Genomic DNA, 12,953 nt, shown 5'->3' on the forward strand with positions numbered 1-12,953 from the left:
AGTGGCTGGGGTTATAATTCTCACAGTGCTGCTCTGAGCCCCAGCCCTTCATCAGTATAGCTTTATTCTTCGATAAATTCATATTTCCGGTTGCTATTGCTGAGGGCATTTCCAATAGTTAACAGCCTGAAATCTTTCAGAAATTCTTTATGGGATAATGAGGTTACTTAACTCTGAAAAGAACTATTGACAAAATATCTAGAACTGTCAGTTTCCACTGAGAAGCAAACCCGCCATTAACAGTTCAGCTCCAGCTCTGGAATGGAGACACAGGGTGGAGGGGTTTGGGAGAGGAGAAAGAAGAACTTTGGCAAAGGGTGGGGAGGCGGGACTTGTACTAATGTGCCACTTGGGTCTGCATCTCTCCAGAGCCTGAACTGAGACAGGCTTTGTCACAGGAGCACAGGTGAGGGGCCCTACTAAACCTCCTGAGGGGCGCCAGGTCCTCATCTTTCTTCCTTGGAGCTCAGTGCTCTGCTCCCCTCACAGCTAAGATGCTGTGACCACAGCTCCTGATGGAATGTCAGGGACACTGCAGGAGCAGGTGGCAGGTCCCAGGGCCAGTATAGAGAGAGGCTGGAGGGCCTGTGTGTGGATCACAGGAGTCCTTTAGACTGAGGAAATCTGAAGGCTCAAGCAGGGGTGTCACTGCCTCCTCTGGAGCCCTTGTGGCTGTCGGGGACCCCTTCCGCCTGGCTCTGAGAGGGCTCCAGATATCAAAAAACTTAGACGTTCAGCTCTGAGACGAGAACCTGCACTCTGTTGGCTCCAGGTTGAGATGTGGCCAAGGTCACCAAGGCCAACTCCAAGGGCTTACTAGGGGAAGGCTGTCCAGAGCAGAAATCACGGAACCCTCATTTGTGCTGTTCAACAAGTTCCTGAAGCAGAAAATTTTGCTTTGAAACTAGAACTCAATTTCTCTTGCCTAAAATCCTCACAAATTGCCACATGCCACAGGTGGTAGAAGTGTGACCCCAAAGCAGTAAAGGACTTAACCAGTCTCACCCAGCTCAACAGGGCACAGGCCAGGAGTGCTGGCCGCAGGCCTCACCTGAACTCTGCAGCCGTGTGTCTAGAACCTGGATGCTCACGGCAGCCTGTCCAGTGTCTGTGGTTCCTTCTGAGCGAAGGGCAGTGATGACAGTAACAAAACAAGGTCTGCAGTGGTCCTGCTGTGCTTTCTGGGAAACCTCTGGCCCCATGTGTGAGTCCTGAGTGCTGTCCCCGGGTGCTATGTAGCATGACTTCATCTCAAAAAATGAGGGAGCTCTTTCTTAAGAAACAAATTTAATCCCAGGTGGTTAGTGAACATAAGGCATGGGGCGCCTTTATGAAAGTTAAAAGAATCCAGTTACAAAAGCAGCACTGTGTACAGTCTCCAATGGCTGAGGGTACAGTGGGCTCTGTATCTTACATAGTACAAAAATTATTTCATATACAAAGAAAAATACAAAGAATGTGCAAAAACCATTTTCACAGGTGGCAATTTATAAAATGAAAATGATAGAAAAATCCTTCATTCTTATTATTCCCTCAATCTCTTATATGTCACAGTTCTATTTCCTAGTGTGTAGATCATTTTAAATTTGAAAATCTGATTTCTTTTAAACCTACAAAGAGAAAGAGGTCTTTTAGTTTGTAAAAAGGGAACCATTTCATTATGGAAATCTTATGACCGAACCAGTTAAAATTTTATATTAAATTATAAGCAGACTATCTGAAGAACAAGGATATAGCAATCATATATACATATTTTTGAAATATTAGTTTGGTATTTAACATATTAACAGTTCAAAGCAAATGTCCTGCTCAGGCTCCCTGCCTCCCTGGCCGCAGGGGCCCTGGCGGAGCTGCTCTGTTCCTGAGAACAAACAGCTTCCTCAGATCCTAAGCTGAGTAAACATAGGTTATAAAGGTAAGGGACATCTAAAAGCAGTCCCTACGGTTCGCATACTGAAGTGTCGTTGGGTTTCTAATCGTGCCGTGTGCTGCGGCCAAAGCCCTCGTCACCTGTGTGGTGAGGTCATGAACAGCTGGCTCTCTTCCACCATCTCCGCTTCATCAGGAGGTCAGCGCAAGTTTGTTTTGCAGGTTAGTGCGTTCAGCCGCCTGCAGGTTATCTTGTGTGAGAAGCTGCCAGGGAGCAGAACCCGTGGGAACACGAGGTCCTGGGTCCTCAGGGCATCTTTGTCCTGGAGAACCCAGTGTTCTGGAAGCAGTACTTCCCTGTACTGGCTTGGTCATTGTTACATCATTCCCTGGACAGTCTGTCCATCAGGATAGTCCTGCGTCCCCACTCTGCCCCCACTGAGCACCAATGTTGTTGTGAAGCCTGACGCCGGGCAGAGATCAGAGAAGGATCTTTCGCAGCATCAGATGGCTGAGCATCTCTAAGGCTGGGAGCTACGAGCAGGAGCCGCTGATGGGAAACCTATTTTGTGCAGAACATAACAATCTTGGAGGGTTTTGATGTTTGCTAGTCAGAAAGCTCTCCAAGGGAGTTTTGACCTTGGAGAACAAGGAGGATCTAGCTTTCATGAAGAAGGACCCAGGTAGGTGGCAGCCATTTGCCTGGGGGTACGTGCTAGCTGGCTCAGGAGGCATTCTTCTGACCCTACCCACTGAGACCTTGTTAGAACAATCTAGTGCAAGATACAGGGAGTGCCTGGGGCCCTTGACCAGACCTGGAGTGGATGTGACACATCCACTCAGGCCAAGCAGACGCAGCAATGCTGAAGGAGGGGGTGGGTAAGACAGAATGGCAGGCTCTGGGCTGACTCACTAGAGTTGAACAGGAAGCTGCCAGCTCCTCAAAGACTCATGCACTCTCCCTATTCAGAGCACAAGTCTTTCCTCCCTCTTCTGCTTGAGTGGACCACGGGCATCAGGCGTCAGAGATACAGCTCTGGATCCGGTCCATCCACTGTTGGGCACTCTGTCCATCCTGGGCACAGAAGTTATACACGCGTTTGCTGGTCTTGAGCTGCAAAACCAAATGAAGAGAATGAGAGATGAAGGGCAGGCCTGTTCTAAGGTGTCGGGCAAGTGAGCGAGTCCGTCCCTGTGACCTTTCATTTCCAAAATGCCCAGAACCTCTGAATCTTCTCTTCCCTCCACTACTGAATACGCCAGTGCCTTTGTACTCACTTTACTTTTCTAGTCCCCAAAGTTACAGGGGACGATTATCATCCCTATGGTGATTAACAACTGCCAGAGGGTACTGGCAGAAAAAGGAGACACTCTAGGACAACCTTACTTGGCGTCCTCCTGAGAACTTCCTTGACAGAGGAGCGTCAGAATGGCTGGAGCCTTTGGCCTGTCCCACGCACTGACACAAGGCAGAGCAGGTGCCCAGGAAGCGCCCCGCACTCCTCGGCAAAGCCCCAGATTCATCCACACTGTGATGAAATTGGCTTTTGTTTCCCATTTCCATCTCCTCTACTCTCCAGTCTCCAGTTGGGGCTACACTGGAAATCTAGAGTTAGGGATGCAACCTCATGGCCTGAGCTGGGCCCTGGAGTATGACCCCTGCCCTTTATGAAGCCTTGCTTGGCTCTGGGGACTAGATAAGTTCCTTATTATGTGGATCACAAAAGGCCTCCTAATAGCTGCTGAATGTTTGGTAGACAGACAGCCACCATGTGTGACTAGGACAATTTTTGTGGATGGTCAAGCATGAAGACACCAGAAACCAAGGAAGTAGCACCTGTTTTTGACAGCAGATGGTGAGTGAAATAACTATAACAAGAAGTTCATAAGTTCATTTGCTTTCACATGTGACTGGACACTTTTTTTTTTTAATATATCTTTATTGATTTCAGGGAGAGAAAGGGAGAGGGAGAGAGAGGGAAACATTAATGATGAGAGAGTCACTGATCACTGCACGCCCCTGACTGGGGAATGAGCCCGCAACCCGGGCATGTGCCCTGACTGGGAATCGAACCGCGATCTCCTGGATCCTAGGTCTATGCTCAACCGCTGAGCCACGCCCGACTGGGCATCACTGGACACCTTTTGAAGGAACCCTTTGTGCAAAGCAACATACAGCTCCTGAGACTTACAGGTAGCTGGGAGAAGTCGGGCTGGGATCACAGTGCTAAGTTCAAGTTCTGTAGCAATTCTCATAGCCAGGGGTCTGCGACACATGTACAGTCACCACCAACTGCTCTGAGGCGCCACAATTCTTGGAGGGAGGTGGATGATAAGGATCATGTGTAGACAGAGACAGAAAAAGACAAGTAAGATCAACTCACATCAAAGAAAGCCTTGTCGCTTGTGTGCTTCGGGGCTCCCATGCTGGGGCCTGCAGGGACAACCATCTCCACTTCAGCCAGATCAATGTGGCCTTTACAGCTGGTGTCCTCGCCCGAGTCATAGTATCGCAGCTGGAACCAAAAGCATGCAGACGGCATGTAAGGGACACAGACAGGGAGAAGGGCCTGGCTTTTCAAACTGTGTCTGAACAAGTCCCTTTGTATCTATCTGAACTAGGCCGGGAAGGATAGACAAGAAATGAAAAACACTGGTTGCCTTGAGGGAAAAAATACTAGGTGGCCAAGAGAAAGAAGAAAAAAAACGTATTTTTTGAAATGTGAATAAGTGAATTACATATTAAAAAATAAAATTAAATGTCAACTAACAGCTGTAAAGACAATATAACATATAAAAAGGGGTTAATGTTTAGAATATACAGAATTCTTAGAAACTGATAAAAAGATAAAGGATCTAGTAAAAAAAATGGTCACAGGATCTCAACAAGGAAGTCACAGAAGAAACACAATGACCTATAAACACCTGCAAAGATGAGCAACTTCACTGACCCAAAGAATAGGGAGTGAAATCATGAGATCTCACTGTCACTTATATTAAGAAATACTAGCCATGGCCAATAATATCCAGGTTGAGTGCAAAGCACTACATACTCTTAAGTGGGAATATAATTTGTCAGATTTTTGGAGAACAATTTGGCAATATCAACTAAAACTTAAAATGTTTATGCTCATTGACACACCCTTCTCACCTCTAGAACTTGTTCTATAGGAAACTCCTGCAAGCGTGCAAACACACATTATAGTTTCCTTCACTGTTTTTATCAGCTCAAAACTGAAAAGATGTATCTGTCTCTCAATGGGTGTTGGTTGATTACATAGCCGAGCAGCAATGCTATGGAATACTACACAGCTTTTCAAAAATGATAAAGATCTGTATAAGCTGGTAGAAAAATATGTTCAAATATATTACATAAAAAAGGAAGTTGCCAATTAGCATGTAGATATAAAGTAAGTGTGAAAAACAGATTAAGTAGCATAACATCTGATTGACTGGTTACTGGTTCCAAGACTGACTGTTTTGTACACAACTCATTTAACCTTCCTAGCAACTCGAACTATACATATGTACATATACCTCTACACATATATGTATAAAATTATTTTTAGATCAACATATACCAAATGGTTAGTAGTTATCTCTGGGAGTTGGGGGCACAGAAGACTATCCCATCTTTATGAGGTGTTTGAATTTGGTATAAAAACCATATATTACATTTGGAATAAAAAAATAAATAATTTTTTTTTAAATGAAAGAGATGGCTGGTGAAAAGCCTTGGCCCACAGTCTGGCTTCCCTCTCTACCTTACACAGCAGGAGTGCCTGGTGACCCCACCACTGAGGCTCTGGCCTCAGACTTTTCTTCTGTCTCCCCCTTGGCATGGACAAGTAGAGCTAAATGGAAAATCTGCATACCTTTCATGCTAAAGCCATCCACAGGACTGGAAAGAACACAAATATAATTTGATGTAATTGTAAATTACAGAAAAGTTATGACATTCTCCTGTATTATATTTAGTGGTTTAATGGAACTTTTCTACAGCGTAGACTCTGATTTCAGAGACTCTGTTATTTTAGAGCACAGCCCCCTAGAAAGGGCTTGCATTGCATATTTGAATAAATTCTCTACATTTTTCCACAAAACTGTGTAACCTTTATGGAACCCTTTGAGCAGAGGGAAAGGTGATCTCCACATAGCATCTTCACCTGGAAGGAGTTTTCCAGATGCAGGTCCACACAGAGCACTGCAGGGGGGTAACAGTTCTTATTGTTCTCAACAGGCTCCATTTTAGAGACGAATGCACTGAGAGTCAAAATGCACAGCCCTCTGCCTCAAGGCTGACTCATCAGTTCAAGATAGCGTGAAGCCTGCAGGCAAGATAGAGGAGGCCATGCCACTCTCACCAGCAAGGGTGCAGAGGGACTGGGGTTTGGGTAGGGGTCCCTCTCCCAAGATCACTGGAGCCACGTTTACTACACTAAGGATGGGTGGGCTTCCACAGCAACAGCTAAGAACCTAACAACAGGCCAAGACTTCCCAACATGTCAGTGAGGTCGGTCTAGCGCTTGCTCACAGTGGATTCCAGGTTTGGGTGGGCCTGTGCCCTTCTGCCTGTTTTGGGCCCCCTCCCCTGTTGCTGCCATCTCTGAGGAGTAATAATGCCTTCTTCAGTAACTTGTGCAGTCGAATAAATGATGCCCTCAGCTGTGCCTGGATGCTTTATGCCACACGGTAGAAGGTAGTGTGCATTCTGGGAGCACTCATAGGTGCAGGCTCTATATGTGCACGTAACAGGTAGCATGTGGAAAACCTCAGGTTCCTCTGGCATGGGTTTACGAGAAGGAGATACTTGAGCATTGAAAGCAGAGTCTATTGCTCTTACTGCTCTGGGCTCAATTGTCACTGTCTCCGCCTGCACACACTAGGCAGAGCACTGTGGAGCTCGCCTCGGAAGCTGCTGCCCTCGCTCAGGATAGGCCGGGTCCTTGGAGGAGCCCCAGGCAGCATATGAGGTCTCAGGAGAGCAGTCGGTACATAAGGGGTGATCTAGCTGTGGACAGTCACACAGTAGCTGGGCACTGAGCTCACCAAGAGAGTGATTTCTGTAGACTGGGAGAGCATTACCTGGTGTTTTGTTACATCCAGAACGAACCAGCGGGGCTTCCAACCTTTTAGCAAAGCCCCTCTTTTGTAAAGTGTTCCTTCAAAGGACCTAGAAGAAATGACAACAGGGCAGTTAATTTTGATGTTTCATTTAAAAAATTCTATAAAGGGATGTCTGCTGATTTTGTTTGTTAAATCTCTATTTCCTTCAAATGACCCAAAGAAAAGAAAAAAAACCCAGTTTGAATTCGCTCTGCTGGAATGACCAAATGTGGCACTCTCCGTGGCCACCTTTGGTGTCATCCTGGGACTGACGCATCCCTGGAGGACACAGAGCTGGCCCAGGGACAGAGCCTGAAGACCGTGAGAAACGGGCAGGTCCTCAGCCTCCCCAGTTTACGTAAGTCAATCCCTTCTGTGTGAGTGAGCACGAACGGGGTTTCTGTTTGCCACCGAAGGAGTGCTGACTAACACAGAATCCCTCAGGTCTGTAGACAGGAGGTCACCACCACCGGGATCAACCACAAATAACTACAACCTCTTGGCCTTATTCTAGTTGGGATTTTGATTCTTCCTCTTCAAAGAGCCACTAAGCATTTAAAACAGAAACAAAGACTCAAAGCAGATCCATTTAAGCCTACAGAGGGCTGCACTGCACTGGCCTGGCGTAGACAGGGCTGTCGTACGGCAGAGGCAGGCGGGGACAGCCCTTCAGTGCCCCGCAGGGCCCCACATCACCTGTGCTCCTCATTCTTGGGCGTGTACTGGCTGTAGAGTGTGGCCGCCCTGCGGTCCACGCCGTTGGATGGGGAGGGGCTGGCATTCCGCTCCTCCCCCGCACTGCTGTCTGGGAGGTGCAGCAGGGACCTCTTCTGATAGGAAGGGAGGTTGGTGGACACAATTCCTGGGGAGCCCGAAGGGTGTCTCTGGGGCTGAAAAACAAAGAACAGGAGCTAGGAAAGCTTTAAAAGACTTTAAGCAATTCATCTGGTAATTTCCTTTCTAAAAATTTATCTCAAGGAAAAAATGGAACCAATAAGTAAAATATATGGAGTTGTTTGTAATAGTACAAAACTGGAAACAAGCTAATGTCTATCATTAGGGGACTGGTTAAAAATGACATTTCTGTACAGTGGAATTGTAGACAGCCATTCAAGTGCTGCTGCTGGTTTATACACAGAGACAAATGGAAGGACATGTACGCCACACATTAAGAAAGAAAGACAGCCGGGCGGGGCTCAGCGGTTGAGCATCGACCTAGGATCCAGGCGATTGGGGTTCGATTCCCGGTCAGGGCACATGTCCAGGTTGCGGGCTGCAGCCAACCAATGACTCTCATCATTGATGTTTCTATATCTCTCTCTCCATCTCCTTTCCTCTCTCTGAAATCAATAAAGATATATTTAAAAAAAAGAAGAAAAAAAAGAAAGAAAGCAGGCTTTAAAATAGTACGTATAGCAAATCCCCTTTATATGTGTTTAGAATAAAACAAGTTTGACAGCAGGGTGGTTTATCTCTGAGTTATAAATTGTGGGTGATTTTTATCTTCTATTTTATGATTTTCTGTATATTGTCTTATTTAAAAGAATAAATATATCTCACTTCCATAAACAGAAAAAAAAGACAAAGAACTTTTTTTTCTGAGATAAAAAGAAGGCGTCACCCACCTATGGCCCGTCTGATAATGGCTCCTGAACTGCTGTTTGGAGCCCTTCTAGATCACTCTGCGGCTTTCTCCTGCCCTCCACTCTCTGGACCCCTCTGTGACTGACCCTGCTGACCTCTCCCTCCCCCCAAAGTGCTCTTCAGAACACTGTCCTAACTTCCCTGTGTTGCACTGAGAGCCACTCTGATGTGGGTGTGACTGGTGGCTGCACTGAGTACCAGCTGTGTGATCCCTGTGCCTGCCCCTCATGTATAAGATGGGATCCCACACCTTCCCTGTGGGTAAGGAGGATGCTAGGTGTATGGTGCTCAGCGCAGGCCCCTGTACTTATTACATGTCTGATAAAAGTTTCTTTTTTTTCTTTTAAATCCTCACCTGAGGATATTTTTTCCATTGCTTTTCAGAGAAAGTGGAAGGGAGAGAGAGAGAGAGAAAAACATCGATGTGAGAGAGACACATCGATTGGTTGCCTCCCACATGTGCCCCAGGTGGGGCAAGGATTGACCCTGCAACTGAGGTATGTGCCCTTGACCAGAATCGAACCCAAGACCCTTTAGTTCAAAGGCCAATGCTCTAACCACTGAGCCAAACTGGCTAGGGCTGATAAAAGTTTCTTAAGTCAGAAAGAGAAAATAGGGTGTGAGAAGCAGAAAACAGTATTTGGTTTCAAACTATTTTTATGATAAATGTTTCTTAAGTCAGAAACAGGAAGGGGGACGTGAACAACAGAAAATAGCATATATATATTTTAAACATTTTATTTTTCCTGATTATTTCTCTGAGGAAACATGGCTCTGGTGTCCCCTTCTCCCTCATGTGGTAGGAGATCAGATGAAACCGCAGAGGCTCTGAGATAGAAGAGAACCCAGTAATTTCCTTGGACACGGGGCCCTGAAGCATCAGCATTATGTCACTGTGGTGAAGGGAGGCACTCAGGAAGTGTTCGGTCATCTGGAACTTTCTGCCCTGGAACCCGGGGCAGGACCCCTGCCTTCCAACCCTGGCTTTTTGGCCATAAGCCCACCTGGTTACCTGTGCAGTGGGCCCCACCTGACCTAGCACCCTTAGAAAGCTCAGAAGCAGCTCCTCAGGGCTTTGCCAACTCACTCGGTCTGCTCCACGATCTTCTTTAAGGTCCATGGTCACCCTTTCCCACAGCTGCTGCCACTTCTCAGGGGTTTGGTTCAATTTATGCTCCAATCTTTCAATTTCCTGCGAAGTAATTAAAAGGGTTTCCTGACAGATTAGTATTTCATAGAAATCAGGATGTGCCCCAAAGCCACATCTCTGTATTGGGTGCAGATGAACAGTGTAGCCACAGGGCAGCTGACGACAGTGGTAAATACAGGGCCTTGGAGGCTTCCTGAGCCAGAAGCAGTGGTGGTGCTCCTGCCAGTGTGAGGCACTGAGGCAAGGAAGATTTATGAAGCTCTAACCAGGATGGTTTATACAGAATGGCTTCAATAGAGAGAATATGCATCCAAAACACCCTTGGCCAGTCTACTGGAAATCTGATGGCCACAGCAAAAGGTCAAGCACTGGGCCAGTGTCCAAACCCTAATAGCTGAGGTAGATGAGGAGTCTGTCCTTGACAGAGGAACCCCTCAACTCATGATTCAAACCAGATGGGGAAAGAACGAACTAAGAAATTCCTAAGGAGCAGAGTTTCCTTCGGAGAGGGGGCTGGCAGTCAGAGTAGTGCCTCTGACAGCTCTCACTGAGGCCCCCCTAGTTAGAACACCGACAGAGACTCTTTAGGAACTGCCTGGCCCCTATCTTTCCTTGGGGCTGAGGCTCTCACCAGGGTGGCTGCTGCCAGTATGTTCCTTGTAGAAGACGGCTGGCAGTACTCCCGTCAGGCCATCAGCTACCCACATGTCTGACCAGAGGAAGCAAAGCACCGACAGAAGCCATAACCCAGCCTGACTCAGGCTGCCTGGGCAGTTAAACAGCTGGGCAGCTGCAAAGTGCTCCATTTGCTTGACTGCTTCCTCGAAATGCTGGAAAACTCATTTGCACTGAGACTCTTTTCCAGCAGCTGAGCCTGGTCCCCCACTGATGCTGGGGAGCAAGTTTGGTTTCCTCAACCCCCTGGAGTGCTACCTCGACCAGAGTGGGGAGAGCCACACCCAGAAGTCTGTGAACTAGTCAGGCTTAACCATCCTGGTTCCCAAGGCCTCCTGCACCTCCACGGGGCCCCAGGTGTGTGCCTACACGCTGCCAACTTACACTGAAGAGGCTGGTGAGTGCATCGGGCTGTGTACAGCTGACATCATCATAGCACGGCCACACTGTCCTCCTCTGGCTCTGGGGGCCAGCACCTCCGGCCAGTTCACAGTCCTCAGAGGGGAACTGCTTGGGGGTCAGCATCATCCAGTCATAGGAAGGCCCTGTGGACAGGGTCTCCTCTATGTAGTAATCCCACTTCTTGAGGCTGGAGACATTCACATTGGGCTTCAGGGCCTGTTTAAAGAAAATTCTGAAATATAGTCTCATCTTGACTCCGAGTTTATTTGCAGGCCAGCCCCTAAAATTTGCAGGGTCCAGGGCAAGAATATGAATGGAGGTTCAATTACCACATGCCTAAATATTTAAATGTATGCATCAAAATTAATGATTAAATATGTTCTATCCTATCTTGACAAACAGAACTCCTTAATGACCTGCAAGGCCAGGCTCCAATCTTAGACTCCTTGGACTTCTACACCAGAAAGTGTGTGGCACTGAGGAGGGGTCCCAGCCCTGTCCTTGGCTGACCCCCTGCTCCTCCTCCTGGGCTCTGTCCTATATTCTGAGGGTCTTTTATGAATGTGTGTGTATACCCCTGGCCAGCAGCTAAACTCTGTCCACTCCCTGCCAAAAAGCTACATCATAGTTGCCCTTTGGGCCTAGGGGAATATGCACTGGTTTGGGAGACAGACTCAGAGAAGTGGGCTAAGTCTTGGAGAATTTGGGTGAGGAATTCTGAGGTACCAGAGGGTGGTTTAGGTGAAGGAGGGGCATTCTCTTGGTTTCTTGTGCCCCTCACCCCATGAGGAAGGGGCAGCAGGAGAAAGGCCGGAGTGGGGTCCTGATGCATGGGGTCAGGGCAAGGGCCTTCTGCTCCTCAGTAAGGTGCTACTGCTTATCAAACCAGCCTGTCCCACCTCAGCCTCATTTCTTAGAGATGTGTGTGGCAGAGTATGGCTGTGCTTGGGAAGTCATCCTTCCCGGAATGGGCTCTAAACACTCCTGCTTCCAACAGGGGTTCTCCCATGGCTTTGGCACAAATGGACTCAGGAAACTTTTCTAAAGTATTTACATCTGTCAGTTTAGATGACAGAGGTTTCAAGTTTTGTCTGTTCTTTCTTCCTGGGGAAAGCTGACTTGCTTTGATGTTCTTGAAGTTATCCCTTCCAGGTCTGGGGGCCAGATCCTAATTTTTGTGGTCAAGACTTTGGTGAACAGTCTCAATTCCATCACAACCCAAAGCTATGTTCTATCAAACTTCTGAATAGCTTCTGGTATGAAACCTAATCAAATGTTTATAAAAAGCCTAAACAGCTTGTGCACACTCAAAGTAAGGAAAACTTTAACACAAAACATTCAGAAAATGAAACATAAATGCTTTCTTACCTCAATTTCCACTGGTGAATATAAATAATTAAAGAAAATAGGACTCCTCTTGTGCATTCTGTCAACACACTCCCAAATACAAATTCCTTTTTTGGCATGCTTGTCTCCTTTATCATCAAATAAAGTTCCTGTAAATCCAAAGGAATTCAACAAAACTCAAATAAATCAACAGTTTGCCTAAAAGCATGATGCATGTGGCAGATGAAAAGTGAAATATTTCCTATGGCTCTAGGAACAGCAATGTACGTGCAGAAACCTTAGAAAATAACTGCAAAGCTAAAGATAGGAATGAACTTCACAGTTACATGGAAACAAATCCAAATGGAACGAAAACAGCTGATAACATTTCTCCAGCATTTACAGGGCATCACGACTCTCTTCCAATCTACATTCTGCATCTATGTTGAGATCCCCAGAGTCCAGCATGGAGACATTCTATACATTCTTCAAGAGAAAATGGAAGGACTTAGAGTTGATTTGATGAAACTCAGTTAAGAGCATAATTTTATGTTTCTGTTTAAAGCCGTGGGCTGTTTATTATGAAGCCATTTCAAGTGTTTTCTTGTTTAGAAGTTTATAGACACCACAAATCATGGTCATGGAGACTTTGGAACACAGAAGGGTGTAGTCTGGACTGCTGGGTGACTTAAGAACAAAAGCCTAATTTAGGGGAGTCTCTCAGGGATTTTCTGACATTATTTTTGTACCTTTCAACAGTCTATTACATGAGCCCACTTTG

General features: G+C 46.6%; 1 protein-coding gene across 2 annotated transcripts in view; it reads right to left on the reverse strand.

Annotated features, from left to right (window-relative positions):
* Positions 1-1,270: 1,270 nt before the first annotated feature.
* The window catches only part of SBF2 (SET binding factor 2), a 313,031-nt gene continuing 301,348 nt past the window's right edge, over positions 1,271-12,953 (reverse strand). For both annotated transcript variants that reach the window (XM_087821725.1, XM_087821727.1), the window contains 7 exons: positions 12,215-12,342; positions 10,829-11,062; positions 9,707-9,811; positions 7,672-7,865; positions 6,955-7,042; positions 4,254-4,385; positions 1,271-2,983 (listed from right to left, as the gene is read on the reverse strand). In XM_087821725.1, the coding sequence (XP_087677851.1) occupies positions 2,885-2,983; positions 4,254-4,385; positions 6,955-7,042; positions 7,672-7,865; positions 9,707-9,811; positions 10,829-11,062; positions 12,215-12,342 (980 nt within the window). In that variant the 3' untranslated portion in view covers positions 1,271-2,884. The remainder of the gene's footprint in view (positions 2,984-4,253; positions 4,386-6,954; positions 7,043-7,671; positions 7,866-9,706; positions 9,812-10,828; positions 11,063-12,214; positions 12,343-12,953) is intronic.

Source organism: Miniopterus natalensis, chromosome 11 (genome assembly GCF_054644295.1).
Source record: "Miniopterus natalensis isolate mMinNat1 chromosome 11, mMinNat1.hap1, whole genome shotgun sequence".
In the NCBI taxonomy this organism is placed as follows: Eukaryota; Metazoa; Chordata; class Mammalia; order Chiroptera; family Miniopteridae; genus Miniopterus; species Miniopterus natalensis.